The 16117-nt window shown below is 43.9% G+C and overlaps 1 protein-coding gene across 1 annotated transcript in view; it reads left to right on the plus strand.

Moving 5' to 3' along the window:
• The first annotated feature begins 10788 nt into the window (after positions 1 to 10788).
• The window catches only part of LOC124145786 (cell surface hyaluronidase-like), a 53738-nt gene continuing 48409 nt past the window's right edge, over positions 10789 to 16117 (plus strand). The window contains exons 1-5 of the mRNA XM_048386450.1: positions 10789 to 11231; positions 12696 to 12900; positions 13608 to 13774; positions 14361 to 14505; positions 15835 to 16011. Of these exons, the coding sequence (XP_048242407.1) occupies positions 11064 to 11231; positions 12696 to 12900; positions 13608 to 13774; positions 14361 to 14505; positions 15835 to 16011 (862 nt within the window). The 5' untranslated portion in view covers positions 10789 to 11063. The remainder of the gene's footprint in view (positions 11232 to 12695; positions 12901 to 13607; positions 13775 to 14360; positions 14506 to 15834; positions 16012 to 16117) is intronic.

A 16117-nucleotide genomic window follows, 5' to 3' on the forward strand; every position in this document is an offset into this window, starting at 1 on the left:
CTTATCTTTCTATATATACTGATGGAAATGAAGAAGGAAATACTTAGTTTTAGACACAGTAAAATTACATGCTGTCATGGATTCCCAGCCTTATATACCAAATGCGCATTGGAAACAACGCACACACGCACATCTCAACATTTGATTCTGACATGTGTTGAACATGTATGCGCGCTATTTTAAATGTACTGATATTATAGTTTATTTCCCCATATTTGTATTATACCCTTATTCGTTTCCAATAGGTATATAACTTTTTGATTTGAAGTTTACACGATGAACGGCATTTCCATCGTAAGCGAGGCCCATCAATTGACCGCGAAACTGAAGTTCATAAGCGTATGAACGACACAATTTGACGTTCATACTGTTTTTACGAGACTGTATTCTTGTATTGACTTTCACTTTGTGTCGCAAGCTCCGAGGTTCATACAGTTCACTCTAGGTGAAAGTCAATTCTTAAATATGTCATGTGTGAGGTCATGAAACCATTAAAATACATCTGATCTGAAAATCAATGTTATTTTCATTATTTTCAACTATTTTATTCGACTGGAGGCATTAATCAACAGAACAGGATTGGCACGTGCGATTTAAAAACATTTAGATGCATAAAGCGACACCGTAAGTGAAATCAATGAACTTTTTCTTTGTATATTTAAGACTGTAGGCAATACTGGATTCTGGCATTTCTTGTGGTCTGTTGGCTATGTGTCGAGAAAGCCGGTTAACATCCTACACGTTTACTGTCCCAGGCTTGCAAGTGTTTTAACTGGACATGGTATGGTCATACAGCATGCCAGACTGCATCAGTCGACGATAACACACTAGTGTACGCTCAAGCACAAACTGAGTGACACGAGGCTTGTCTGGGTCATCCTGAAAGATAAACCACTGTGTCTTTCATTTTTTAAAACAATGCGCTTCATTGCGGTCTCATCCTTAAAAACTGACACGACGAGATTAGCTGAGCATACAAAAATGTTTTAAACCCAACTTACTCATTCTCCATTTTCGATCTCTTCACAGCCATTATTTCGCTACCTGAGTCCCTACATAACATTAGCTTAGATGAGAGCATTGACAACGCCCTTGGTGTATTAGATTACAATGTTGGTGACGTACATGAAAATATGATATGGTCTTGGAACTTGAATGTAAATGAATTACTAAACAGGAAAAATATACACAATATCATGACAGAGCCTACCAGAATTACTGACCATATAAAGTACTCTATTTGATCCTATTATTGTCAGTGGATATATTAAGGTCATCGACAGTGGCGTGGTTGATTCTTATGGTAGAATTAGTGTCCATAGGGAACTTACTTAGAAATGTACACACAACATCAGCGAATAGATACTTGAATTTATATGTTAAATATGTAGTCCAAACAAACAGTAACTATTCGTCCTTGGGACAAACCTTGGCAAGACTTCAGGTAAAGATGAGAATTCAAGAAAAGAGATGGATAAAAAGGAAAGGATGGAGAAAAAGTCAAAATGCCATTCAGAGGAACGAAGTAAAAAGTATGAAATGTCATGCTGAAGATCAATTTTATTCAAACCTTGATACTGCTATCAGATTCACATGTAGAAAACAAATCCTCTTACTGGAAACGCTTCGTTATGAAGAACACTGGCATGGCTCAACTAACTGCATAGCTGCTCCTAAACAGTGATACGGACGAACACCCGACACATTTTACTGATATAAACTACCGGGCAAAAGAAAGTTTTCACTTTAAAAATATACTCTTCAAAAAAAGAAACTTGACATAGATGTAAAACCACTTTTTGCCAAATATCTAAAATAATTACATTAAATGAGAACCAAATAAGTCAAACAGAAAGATGATGTGTCTATAATTCACGAAAACACATGCAAAGCACATAAACGTAGCATTTGGGGATCAATTTTACAGCTTCATCCAAACGCAACCGCCTGTACAAAACGTGCAGCACAGGATCCTGCATTTAGGCATGCAGCCCCCCCCCCCCCCTGCTGAATGGGTATACAAATCTACATCAACGGCTGTTCATACAGTCCTAATAACGGCAGTAGAGGCGGTGACAGAATGCCAAGACAGAATGCAGCTGAACGGAACAACGCCATTGGGAGATTACAAGCTGGAGCAACTCAGCAAGAAGTGGCCAGGCACTTTGGCGTATCCAGACAGACAATCTCCGCACTGTGGACCCGATACAACAACACCAACAGAGTTGACGACAGACCAAGATCAGGAAGACCAAGGGTGACAACCCAAGCACAAGATCGATACATCCGGCTGCGACACCTCCGAGACCGCACTACCACAGCCACGTCTACAACCACACAGATCCCCGGGGTACGCAGAATATAGGATCAAACGGTACGCAACAGACTGAGGGAGGCTGGACTTTTTGCACAAAGACCTGTTCGACGTCATGTATTGACCCCACGTCATCTGGCGGACCGTCTGCTTTGGTGCCAACAGAGGGTTAGATGGGCACGTGCAAGGTGGAGAAATGTGCTGTTTACTGACGAGTCCCGTTTCCTACTCACACGTGCTGATGGGCACGCACGTGTCTACAGACGTCGGGGTGAACGTTACGCCCCCAACTGTGTGCAGCAGGTTGTCCCATTTAGCGGCGGGAGTGTCATGGTATGGGCCGGAATTCATCACGGTGGTAGGACGCCTCTCGTGCATGTGGCAGGGGCATTGACAGGTGTGCGTTACAGAGACTTGATCCTACAGCCTTACGTTCTTCCTCATGTCAACGTTCATGACGGACAGTTCCAGCAGGACAACGCTCGACCGCATATTGCACGTGTTTGTCAGGACTTTTTACAGCACAACAACATCCAGACATTACTTTGGCCAGCACGGTCACCAGATTTGTCGCCGATTGAGTATCTGTGGGACGAGTTGGATCGACGCGTTCGCAGAAGGCATCCACCGCCCCAAACATTCCGGCGCCCCTTGATGCACTTCAGCATGAATGGCAGCACATCCAACAGCGTGTTATTGACAACTTGATTGCATCTATGGGTCGTCGGTGTCAATTCAAGCGGTGATTGATGTACGTGGTGGGCACAACCGATACTGACATTTTCTGTATCCCTGTGACATTAACTGTATCGTGTACGTGTGTCTGTCTAGGTGACACGATTAATGTTTTGAACATTGTGTACATTGATCTTTAAACAGTGTTTCAATTATGGTTTCTGTGTCCTATTTTGAAACAATCGCATTATATTACATTTTGAAAGTCAGTGTCAAGTTTCTTTTTTTGAAGAGTATAGTTGTATAAAAAGCAAAAAAGCTGGTACAGGTTATAACCCCCGCAGAAAACATTCGCCCAAATGTAACATGACCACAACCACAACGCAGATTTTCGAACGCAGCTGTCCAAATCATGCATTGTTGAAAACGTGCAAAACGTGATTTTGAGACATTGGTCCAAAATGACGTGCGTGATTGTGGCATAAATACTGACGTTGGACAGAGCAGGCATTCAGTAAGCAAAAAACCACCAAGAATATGCCCAGACTTACACAAGCGCAACGAGACAGAGCGATCGGTATGGCCAATATGGGGGCTACTCAACGTCATATAGCCAGAACCTTCAACTGCTCCCAGACCACCATCAGCAAGTTGATAATCCGCTACCAACAGACAGGACAGACTCGGGAAGACCGAGAGTGACAACACCGGCCGAAAACCGCTACATCCGGCAGATTTACCTCCGAAACAGATGTGTGACGGCGACGTCAACGGCGGCAACAGCACTAGGGCATGCCATCAGCAGACGAACAGTCCTTCGACGACTTCGTACGGCTGGTATACGAGTCTACCGACCCTTCCGTGGAATGGCCTTGACCCGTCTACACCGTCAACGCAGACTGCAATGGGCACGAACTGTACGTCGGTGGCAGCGACGTGACTGGGCGAAAGTGCTCTTTACAGATGAAAGTCGGTTCTGTCTGTTCAGGAACGATGGCAGAGTTCGAGTTTTTCGACGAAGGAGCCAAACTGCATTAGAGAAGTTCACCCGTTTGGAGGTGGAGGCGTCATGGTATGGGGTGGCATTTGTGGCCCGATTACAACACGGCTGGTTATCATCCGAGGAAACCTGAATGCTCAGCGATACAGGGATGAAGTGTTGAGACCTGTTGTGGTGCCCTTTATTCAACATCAGCCAAGAGGATTAATTTTGCAACAAGACAACGCAAGGCCTCACACCGCCCGAATTGTTCAAGACTATCTGAACAACGATAACGTCAACGTATTGCCCTGGCCACCTTGTTCTTCAGACATGAACCCCATTGAATATCTCCGGGATCATCTTGATCGTCAGCTGAGACAACATGTACCGCCTCCAGCGAACCGACAGGAACTTGAACAGACTCTATTGAACTTATGGAACAGGATTCCTGATTACGTTATCCGCCGACTGACGACGTCAATGAGGAGGCGTGTGTTGGCGTGCATGGATGCCAAGGGTGGTCACACTCGCTATTGATGACGTGTTACTTGACTACTGTGTCATTAATGGACTCTTCATACACTTTTTCAATGAACTGTGATTTGTGTAATTTTTAATTTGGACCCCTTGACTCTTTCTTTGTGTATTGCGGAGAATGCAATATCGGCATTACAATGCATTTTCATTCTAATTCATGGAAAACTATTTCTGTTTATAGATTAATCATCATAAATCTAACATATACCTTTGTTTTTGGTGTTTGGTCAAGTGAAGTCGGTGAAAACTTTCTTTTGCCCGGTAGTTTAGAAAAGCCAGAGAAACTGAATATTTATATCTCATGTTCACGATACAAATGCAGCTATACATGACATAAGGTTATACATTATTGAAGACCTCATAAAATATGTGCCTCTAAAGAAAGCCTCCGGACCGGACAAAATGGGTCATTAATTATTAAAAAAACACCTGCATATTCTATCGGCCCAGCAGTGTGCTTACCGTTCAACGTGTCAAGTGTATTTCCATCAGAATGGAAAAAGAAAGCACCATACCATTATTTAAGAAATAGGATCACACTGTCGTTTCTAATTATACCCGTATCGCTCATTAGCCGTTCAGAAAAATTGTTTGTTTTCCCCCTCGCCTGTATCAGCGCAAATGGTGGTCACATCAGATATTAACATTTTTAATGGAATGGTTGTTTAGGACGTGGCGCTCTGTTTCCTGTCATCAGGTATGGGTTATGTAAATGAAAACATTGATCCTTTTACACCACTTTACATGAAACACAGATACACATGGAGCGGCATTGAATAGAATCCATCACAATTATCTCATTTTATAAATATACTTGAATTGTCTCAGTCGAATCAAGTAACATGAAGAGGTCTCTCCCTTGGCGAAAAGTACATGATGGCGTTTCCAACAAAAGTGAGTATGGTTTTACGCCGCTTTTAACAATATTCCGGCAATATAACAGCGGGGGACGCCAACATGGGCTTCACACATTGTACCCATGGCCAACAAGAGACGACGGGATCTAATGAACTACCAGAAAGATGGAAGAACATGTGTGAAACAGAACATTAATGGTGTAAATATAAACAACTGGGTAAGAACGTACTGAATATTACTTAGAAATATACTCTTAAAAAAAACAAAACGCAAATCCAGATTTGTGTGAGGCAGGAAAAATACATTTATACGTGGAAACGTACAAGGTATTGAGCCAAAATGTTCTGGAGAGAGCACTTGGTGACTGTAGTCATCTCAGCTATCGGTACATAGGAAAAGTCTTCGTGAAGGTCAGCTACCATCAATAACGCGTATGTCCTCCGTTGGAATCGATAGCGGCCTGACATTTGCTGTCCATGGAAGAGACGAGTCTGCGCATCACATCCTGGGGAATGGTAGCCCACTCGGCCTGCAACGCAAAAGCCAACTTCTCCAACGTCTGGGGTTGTGCTTAACGTCGGCGTAGCCGTATATCCAATTCATCCCACAGGTACTCGGGTTCAAGAAACCTATGATTGTGGGTTCGAATCCCGGTTCGCCTCGATTATGTTTCTAGGTTTGTCAGCACCATACCCGTGCTCGTGGGTTTCACCGAAGTGGTAAACGTCTGAGACCTGCATCACTTCGGGCTCTATTGACACATTAAGTTGTCACACCGTGGTGTAACTGGAATACTGTTAAAAGCGGCGTTAAACCCAACTCACTCACTCACTCACTCAAATCCGGGGATCTGGAGGGCCAGCTGAAAACATCAACGTTGTTGTTGGGTAGACAGGCTCTTGTGATACGAGCTGTATGCGTTCGTACGTTGTCCTGCTGGAATACACCGTCGTTGGCTGCAATTGGGAGGACGTGTGGTAGGAGAATGGTGATGGTGATGAGCGCTACATTGAAAACCCTGGCTACATCTGATCGGGATTCCCTTACCTGCAAGCGACCTATGGCGTTGTTTCTTTGCACTTCTGGTAAACTTGGCATGTTGTTGAACTGTCACTCTTCGATTGACGCAGATGCCAGGCAATCAAATACCGTTCATAATACTGCTGCACGTGCAGTACGTGCAGCTCTATGGCCCATTGGGTGCGTCTTTCCGTATCGTACGTGTTTCCCGACTAATGGTTTGCATGTCCTTGTGATCATTTTGATCCGGGAAATGTGTCACTGATCATGACACTATAACACATTAAACCTCTTCATTTTGCACCTCTTGGTCCGATAATTTTTCTTTTATGGTAAAAAATATCCGTTTTGCGTTTCTTCTTTTGAAGAGTATAGAAGAAAAGATGTCGACAAAAAGGTACAGAGAGCTAGGAGACATTAAAGAAGTGATTTTCTTTTCTATTTTGGGAAACGCCCGAATCTTCGACGTGACGAACGAACGATTTAACCTAGCTACCCGACCGCCCCGGGCGGACTACATGTATGTAACAATGCTGAACGAAGGTAGCGGATGTGATAGTAGTGGAAGAGATGGAGTAGTGGACAAGTGAGGGTGGTCTATGAAGCAATGCTGAACGAAGGTAGCGGATGTCATAGTAGTGGAAGAGAGGTGGAGTAGTGGACAAGTGAGGGTGGTCTATGAAGCAATGCTGAACGAAGGTAGCGGATGTGGTAGAAGTGGAAGAGAGATGGAGTAGTGGACAAGTAAGGGTGGTCTATGAAGCAATGCTGAACGAAGGTAGCGGATGTGGTAGAAGTGGAAGAGAGATGGAGTAGTGGGCAAGTAAGGGTGGTCTATGAAGCAATGCTGAACAAAGGTAGCGGATGTGGTAGAAGTGGAAGAGAAATAGAGTAGTGGAAAAGTGAGGGTGGTCTATGAAGCAATGCTGAACGAAGGTAGCAGATGTGATAGTAGTGGAAGAGATGGAGTAGTGGGCAAGTAAGGGTGGTCTATGAAGCAATGCTGAACGAAGGTAGCGGATGTGGTAGAAGTGGAAGAGAGATGGAGTAGTGGACAAGTGAGGGTGGTCTATGAAGCAATGCTGAACGAAGGTAGCGGATGTCATAGTAGTGGAAGAGAAATAGAGTAGTGGACAAGTGAGGGTGGTCTATGAAGCAATGCTGAACGAAGGTAGCGGATGTCATAGAAGTGGAAGAGATGGAGTAGTGGACAAGTGAGGGTGATCTATGAAGCAATGCTGAACGAAGGTAGCGGATGTCATAGTAGTGGAAGAGAAATAGAGTAGTGGACAAGTGAGGGTGGTCTATGAAGCAATGCTGAACGAAGGTAGCGGATGTCATAGTAGTGGAAGAGAGATGGAGTAGTGGGCAAGTGAGGGTGGTCTATGAAGCAATGCTGAACGAAGGTAGCGGATGTCATAGTAGTGGAAGAGAGATGGAGTAGTGGACAAGTGAGGGTGGTCTATGAAGCAATGCTGAACGAAGGTAGCGGATGTCATAGTAGTGGAAGAGAGGTGGAGTAGTGGACAAGTAAGGGTGGTCTATGAAGCAATGCTGAACGAAGGTAGCGGATGTGATAGAAGTGGAAGAGAGATGGAGTAGTGGACAAGTAAGGGTGGTCTATGAAGCAATGCTGAACGAAGGTAGCGGATGTGATAGAAGTGGAAGAGAAATAGAGTAGTGGACAAGTGAGGGTGGTCTATGAAGCAATGCTGAACGAAGGTAGCGGATGTCATAGAAGTGGAAGAGATTGAGTAGTGGACAAGTGAGGGTGGTCTATGAAGCAATGCTGAACGAAGGTAGCGGATGTGGTAGAAGTGGAAGAGAAATGGAGTAGTGGACAAGTGAGGGTGGTCTATGAAGCAATGCTGAACGAAGGTAGCGGATGTCATAGAAGTGGAAGAGATGGAGTAGTGGACAAGTGAGGGTGGTCTATGAAGCAATGCTGAACGAAGGTAGCGGATGTGGTAGAAGTGGAAGAGAAATAGAGTAGTGGACAAGTGAGGGTGGTCTATGAAGCAATGCTGAACGAAGGTAGCGGATGTGGTAGAAGTGGAAGAGAAATAGAGTAGTGGACAAGTGAGGGTGGTCTATGAAGCAATGCTGAACGAAGGTAGCGGATGTGGTAGAAGTGGAAGAGAAATAGAGTAGTGGACAAGTGAGGGTGGTCTATGAAGCAATGCTGAACGAAGGTAGCGGATGTGATAGTAGTGGAAGAGATGGAGTAGTGGACAAGTGAGGGAGGTCTATGAAGCAATGCTGAACGAAGGTAGCGGATGTGGTAGAAGTGGAAGAGAAATAGAGTAGTGGACAAGTGAGGGTGGTCTATGAAGCAATGCTGAACGAAGGTAGCGGATGTGGTAGAAGTGGAAGAGAAATAGAGTAGTGGACAAGTGAGGGTGGTCTATGAAGCAATGCTGAACGAAGGTAGCGGATGTGATAGTAGTGGAAGAGATGGAGTAGTGGACAAGTAAGGGTGGTCTATGAAGCAATGCTGAACGAAGGTAGCGGATGTGGTAGAAGTGGAAGAGAAATAGAGTAGTGGACAAGTGAGGGTGGTCTATGAAGCAATGCTGAACGAAGGTAGCGGATGTGGTAGAAGTGGAAGAGAAATAGAGTAGTGGACAAGTGAGGGTGGTCTATGAAGCAATGCTGAACGAAGGTAGCGGATGTGGTAGAAGTGGAAGAGAAATAGAGTAGTGGACAAGTGAGGGTGGTCTATGAAGCAATGCTGAACGAAGGTAGCGGATGTGATAGTAGTGGAAGAGATGGAGTAGTGGACAAGTGAGGGAGGTCTATGAAGCAATGCTGAACGAAGGTAGCGGATGTGATAGTAGTGGAAGAGAGATGGAGTAGTGGGCAAGTGAGGGAGGTCTATGAAGCAAGTTCAACAGTGCTGTACAGCTGGATGGAGCTGCTTCAGTTAGCTGTAAATAGAGGGACGAGTGGAACATTACCAAGTTTTGATGACATTCCAGCTTATTTAGAAGTGTGTCCGTGTGAGGTACTCTATTAAACTTATTTCCAGTTATCATGTGCCTACTATGTAGAGTAAATGTATAATCCCACCAATCCCCAAATCCTCATAAGGGGACCCACGAAACGCCCTAAGTTACTGGGGAATAACACTTGCTTCTAAGCAACTAGCCTGTAATCTACAAACTCTACTGTAGTGTGCCGAATGTCCGAATCTTATCTTGGCTGGGGAGAAGAAATTTACTTAGCGATGTACATGGCTTCAGACGTGGATGATGACAGACACAAGCCAGTGGAGCGCATGAGGAAATGTATGTGCCGGCAACTGTGTTAGGAGTTGTGTGGAGGTGGTATAAAAGAACACACTCAAACTGTACGTGTTCAAACACACGTGAAAATACATGATGTCATGGGATGTACATTGTCTATTCATCAACGTGAACTTATGTTTAACTGCCTTGAAATGTTGTTCATAACAGCAATGCAATGCAGATACTGTTGTTACAGATAACGAAGCTTTTTTAAGGCAGTCCAACACTGTATACATGTACCACTAAAGGATTTGTATAAAGAACTGTTCTTTTAATGTGCTTCTGTCCTCTTTCAAACAACTTGTTTTGGCACATTCTATCTAACTAGTATTTTATGGCTCTTCTACAGTAGTGTGTATACATGTCACAGCCAATGTCTATAATCAGGGAATATGTATATTGACTGAAAATATCAGTCAATGTGTATTTTGACTGATGCGTATATTGAGTTGTGAAACTTGTCAACTCCAGTTAGAGAGAGTAAGATTGAAGAACTTGTCTACCAATCCCGTTCATTTCTTGTTTAGAATAAAGTTTAAACTAAACATCATTAACAATAAATAAAGCAGTTAACTCCAAAGGAATGATTGGGTGAGTATGGTTTTACGCCGCTTGTAGCAATATTCTAGCAATATCACAGCTTGGGAAAAAGAAATGCGTATCCAGTGAACGGGTTCTTTAGTAACATCGGAAGACAAAGTATTTTTAATCTGGCATTTCAGATTATTATTTCAAAGATAGATACCAGGCAATTGAACTGAAAATACACTATGTACGTATTGTTCATATCACAGCTACACTATTGTGAAGTGTACAATATGACTGATATTGTTATATGGTACCTGAAATTCCGTGTTGGGAATCAATCCTCATAGGCTTATCCAGCCGAGGACACTACCCTCAGGGCCAACGACCCGACCTGTCCACAAACAAGCAAGGTCACAGTCGGTCGGACTGTAGCAGGGGGAACATGTGGAAAGGAATAAGAAGGCTTCTTCAAACGGTCGAATGTTACCCTGTTACTCAATATTGCACGTGAATTTCAGATTTAGTATGCGAGGTAATAATATCCCATCAAATCCATATTCACCTCACATATATAAGCTCACAACTGGTGCCAGTACCAGTGCATAGGTGTTGGTTGTAGGTCTCGGAGGGTCCGGCCATTTCTAATTGTGTCGGCTGAATCAGAAACGGCATTTGGTCAGCCTTGGTTGATAAACATTTTCATCCTTCTGTGAAAATCCATCTCGCTCTAAATGTGCTGACCGTTCAACTGATGCTATTCTGTCATTTACGCTATAACTATTAAACGCATGTTTTCGGTTCCGTGAATATTGGAAAGAAGTATATACATAGAAACCGTGACTGATCAGTCCACATCTTCGTCATGGTGACTACGATGGGCGACTGTTGGTCATCTCGGACACTGGCTGCAGTGATGACCCTGGTTTGTCTGGCGACAGTGGACGCTGGGTGTCCACACACGGACCCCGGTCTGAAGAGATGGAGCGATGCCAGCACGTGGGGAGGGACCAAGCCAGAGGGAGGCAAACAGGTGACTTTGGTCAATTTTATGCCTGGCAGTCATTTTGTGTTATATGTCGTTTATTCTGATAACTAAATATGTATAATTTGTCGCGACTCTATTGTCCAGTAGAGGATTCAAACCGAATGTAGCTATCAAATTTATCGAACAGGATTTCCTTGATGTTAATGTCACATGATGCATTCGAGATGAACAAACGAAAACAGGATTAAAATAATTTGTCCACTGGTAGGTAATTCAAAAAGAAGTCGATACATCTGATACCAGATAAAAGCATGTCTTTGAACATTATTAATTTCACTCTTGATATAACCATGGCCTAGATTATCAAAAATAGTCAATTATTTATCTTTCTATGCTATTTCATAGTATAAAAAAAATAAATTTATATTCACGGTTTAAATTTTATTGAATCGCCGTCAAGACACAACAAAGGATATTAAATAAGTTACATACCAAGGCAACAACAGGTGAAATTACTATTTAAAGCGTGTTTTGTGTGATGTTGGTCAATGCACACAACTGTACTGCGATGGGTCTTTTACCCAAATTTAGATAAGTAGGAATGAAAGTAATACAGCCGTCTTGATATTATTTCCATGTGCATGCCATAATCGCAACCCTTGATGTAAAAAGTAAACGTAAAAAGAATGTTTTGCATCAACCAAGTCAGCGAGAGCCTTTCCACCCGATCCCGTTAGTTGCCTCTTACGACAATCCTAGTCATCTCTTATGACAAGCATGGGTTGCTGAAGACCAAATCTATCTCGGATCTCAACGGATGCTGTACAATCATAATTTTATTAGATGCAACTTATTGTAGCTATACTGTTTATTGTCGAAGACATTGTAGAATATATACTTATCGAATATATGTTTTATTTGGGATAACACAGGTAGTCCTCGACCACGTACTTTGTGTACCCCGGGTGAGACTCAACCCCCAAAATACTAGAATGTGTACTTTACTAAGAAAGTTTTATCCTAAATAAATAACATTTTATTTGGGAGAAACTTTCTTAGTAAAGCACAAATTCTAGTATTTTGGGAGGTCGAGTCAGCGAGTTTATGCTTTACGTCACATCGGCAATATATCAGCCAAATCGTGAGGATTTTGGGGTTGTCTCATCCGGGGTACACAAAGTACGTGATCTAGACTACCAGTTGTCGGACTTTCATTTCGTGGAAGCCTCGGTGGCTGAGTGGGTAAGATGGCTGACTTTGTGAGTTGGCGATTAGGTGTCTCACTCTGGCAGTGTGGGTTCGAATCCTGGATAGCACTCAACTGGAATCTGTACTTTACTGACAAAGTGTTATCCCATATAACATTTATTACATTTGACCACTTTCTAAATGGCATTGTGTTATTATATTTAACTGTTATAGCATAGTATTAGTTCACGTTGCTCAGATTAAGGTTTTTCTTAACGAACTGTATCTGTGCACTGTATACAAACGTACTATGATTTGCAGGTTATCTTGACCTCTAGCATGCGCGTGCTACTGGACGAGTCCACTCCGTCCCTGGGGTCGATCACGGTGGAGTCTGGGGCCAGGATAGTTTGGGACGACAAGGCAGACATCACACTCACCGTCAGCTACGTCCTGGTTAGGGGGGAGTTCCACGTCGGCAGCGACGACTGCAGATTCACCAAGAAAGCCAACATCGTCCTCACAGGTACCCTATGTTACCCTACCATGTAAACTGTAGTAGCAGATCCAAGAAAACCAGCATCGTTCCCCCAAGTAATTGGTTTTACCTGTAAATTGTGACTGCGCAGCACTCTCTATAACCTCAGACATGTCCACACTGAAAAGAAATGTATGGCGCTGAAAACTATTACGTGGAGGAGGGGGAGGAGGGGGAGGGGGAGGAGAGGAGGAGGAGGAGAGGAGGAGGAGGAGAGGAGGAGGAGAGGAGGAGGGGGAGGAGGAGGGGGAGGAAGAGGAGGAGGAGGGGGAGGAGGAGGAGGGGGGAGGAGGAGGAGGGGGGAGGAGGAGGGGGGGGGAGGAGGAGGGGGGGGGAGGGGGGGGAGGGGGGGGAGGGGGGAGAGGGAGAGAGGGAGAGGAGGGGGGAGGGGGGAGAGGGAGGGAGGGGGGAGAGTCACTCAACTTCATGGCCATTAAATATGAGATGATTACATCAACACTCGTCTTCCTGTGGTAACAAGGACCTGGAATCGGCGTCTACACAGCAGACTGCATCTGAAAAAGAAGGCCGCACGTGTCCCTGAATTTGAAATCTTGTAAAGGTTACCTTTGGCTTTTGAGGGCAACAGAACCTTTCAAATGGCATACAATCACTTTACTATTGGCATGACCAGTAATTTGCATATTCTATTTCATACTGAATCAAGTATCAACAGTTCAACAATCTTACCATAGGCCTCAGCAACTCAACACTGAACGTTCCTGGTTTCGGCCGGAAGTTCATCGGTGTGGCGGCAGGTGGCGTTCTGGAGCTTCATGGCAGGGAGAAGACGTCATGGACGAAGCTGGCGACCTCCATCCCTGCTGCAGATCAGACGTGTGGAGTTGTCTACAATCACAAGGTAAGGATTGGAGAGCTGCTGATATGTAGTATACGAGTAAGATCCACGATACACGCAACAGGTATCAGTTCCAGGTTGATGGTTGGATTCCTTAATGGTGTGGGCTAGGTGATTCTAAACATTTGTAAAAATATGACATAAACGCGACATACTTACTCCAGATCTTCGCCGCCTCCGTGGTCTTGTGGTAGAGCGTCCGCCCGGAGAACGGAAGGTCCGGGGTTCGATCCCCGACCGCGTCATACCAAAAGACGTTAAAAGATGGTACTTGTTGTTACCCTGTCTGTCGCTCGGCATTAAGGGGCTAAAACAAGGACTGGTCGGCTCAGTCAGTATACTGTGTCTGAGTGGGGTATTCATGTTAAACTGCGGCATGGTATCTCAGTGAGCTAGCACTAGTACAAGCAGCCACACAAACGCACACACGTGCATGCAGGTCGCTATATAAGTGCAATAATCTTGGACGCGACGTGAAACCCAATTTCACCTCGCCTACTCCAGATCTTCAGACGAAGATCTTATTCAATTGTGAGCCAATAGTCATTACCCTCTGTGAATATCAGATCTGATATTTTTCCCCACATAGAAAACGCCATATTACCGGGAGCGGGGAATGGGACTCCACGTGGTGGTGTGGAACCTGAACGGGAGTCTGTATGACTTCGGCGCCTTCTACACGGGGGAGAATTGGCACTCCACCGCCGATAAAAACCTTGTGAAGTTCCTGAAAAGTAAGTGGTGGCCTTGTTTTTACGGCGTGGAATACAGATGTAAGTCCAGTGTTGGTGACAGGAACATGATACACATCAACAGAACTTGACAACAGATGACGCATTGCAGGATCAGGTTTCAACCTCCCCTGTGTTGAAGGCTTTGTTTGTTTGTATGTTGCCCCACGCTGCACTCGGCAATATTCCAGAGACGCGGCCTGCAAACAAGACATGCATCAACCAAGTCAGCGAGCCTGACAACCCGATCCCTTTAGTTGCCTCTTAGGCAAGCATGCTCAAGACCAAGCGTTCAACCTAGAACCAGAACTTTGAGGTACCGTTTATTGCTGTGAATCAGGAGTGTCCGTATACTTTCCCGCCAGGAACTGCTGAAATAGTTTTAATTTCCGTTTAAGATCGAATTCAGTTCGACCCGTACTGGTTCGTTTCAACAAAGCTATAGATGTCAAGAAATATTCGACAAATCTGACATAGCATATTGCAGCAAATCGCGTCGAAGGCCAGTGTTTGATTCTCCGTTTAGGAGCCCATTTCTGGTGTCCCTGTCGTGATATCGCTGGACTATTGTTAAACGTGACGTAATACCACACTCACTCGCTGTTTGAAACTGTAAGCTTCCTCCACTTGCAGCATGTCAAAAGTTGTATAATATATCATATTACATGAAAAAAATCCCCGTGAAGATCCGGGATAGAATAAGACGACTATGCTTGTCGTAAGAGGCGACTAACGGGATCGGGTGGTCAGGCTCGCCGACTTGGTTGATGCATGTCATCGTATCCCAATTGCGTGGATCGATGTCATGATATCAATCACTGGATTGTCTGGTCCAGACTCAATTATTTACAGACCGACGTCATATAGCGGAAATTTTGCTGAGTGCGGTGTTGAACAACAAACAAACATGAAAAAACTGATGCATACCCGATTCCATTCTTTTAGAATGATTGTCGTAAATTATTTTATTCTATTTTGGCATTAAATAAAATTGATAATTTAGGATGAAACTGATACCTAAAGTAATATAAAACAAAGCCAAAGAACTACCAGTCTCAATCATCTGCCGAAACAGATTGCATTTGGGTGTAAAAGGCAAACTTGTGGTGAAAATGATATGAATTGATTACTGACAGTCAGTGATGACACAGGTGTTCGCGAAATGGTAAACACTTAAAACATCTTTTTGATTGATATAAACCTTATCGGAAGATATTTCACATATATATATGATTCTTCAATTTCCATTAGGTATTTGGACTAACTGCAAAAAGCAATCAAGTTGTTAATGAACAGATTTGGTTGTCTGATACATGACAAACTTTTTTTCAGTTATTCCTAAGAATAAAGTGGTCGCCCTGGGTGTAATGCGGAGGTTGGGGATTAAATCAAAACGTCGCAGAAACTGGAAGTCCGTGTTCTCCGCCATTGAGACGTTGGGTGGATTGACAACGTCGCGCATCAGGAAGGTCAAGGATTTCGAGTCGTATGCTTTTATAACCATTACAGGTAAGTATACTTACTGATGGTTGCGGACGTTAAGAGAAAAAACGAATCCCTACATACCGTGAGTCTCGTAGAAAAGTCAGTGTCTTGACTGTGTGTATTCTTTGAC

The sequence above is a fragment of the Haliotis rufescens genome, unplaced genomic scaffold, assembly GCF_023055435.1.
Source record: "Haliotis rufescens isolate VD_foot unplaced genomic scaffold, xgHalRufe1.0.p SCAF_6, whole genome shotgun sequence".
NCBI classification, from domain to species: Eukaryota; Metazoa; Mollusca; class Gastropoda; order Lepetellida; family Haliotidae; genus Haliotis; species Haliotis rufescens.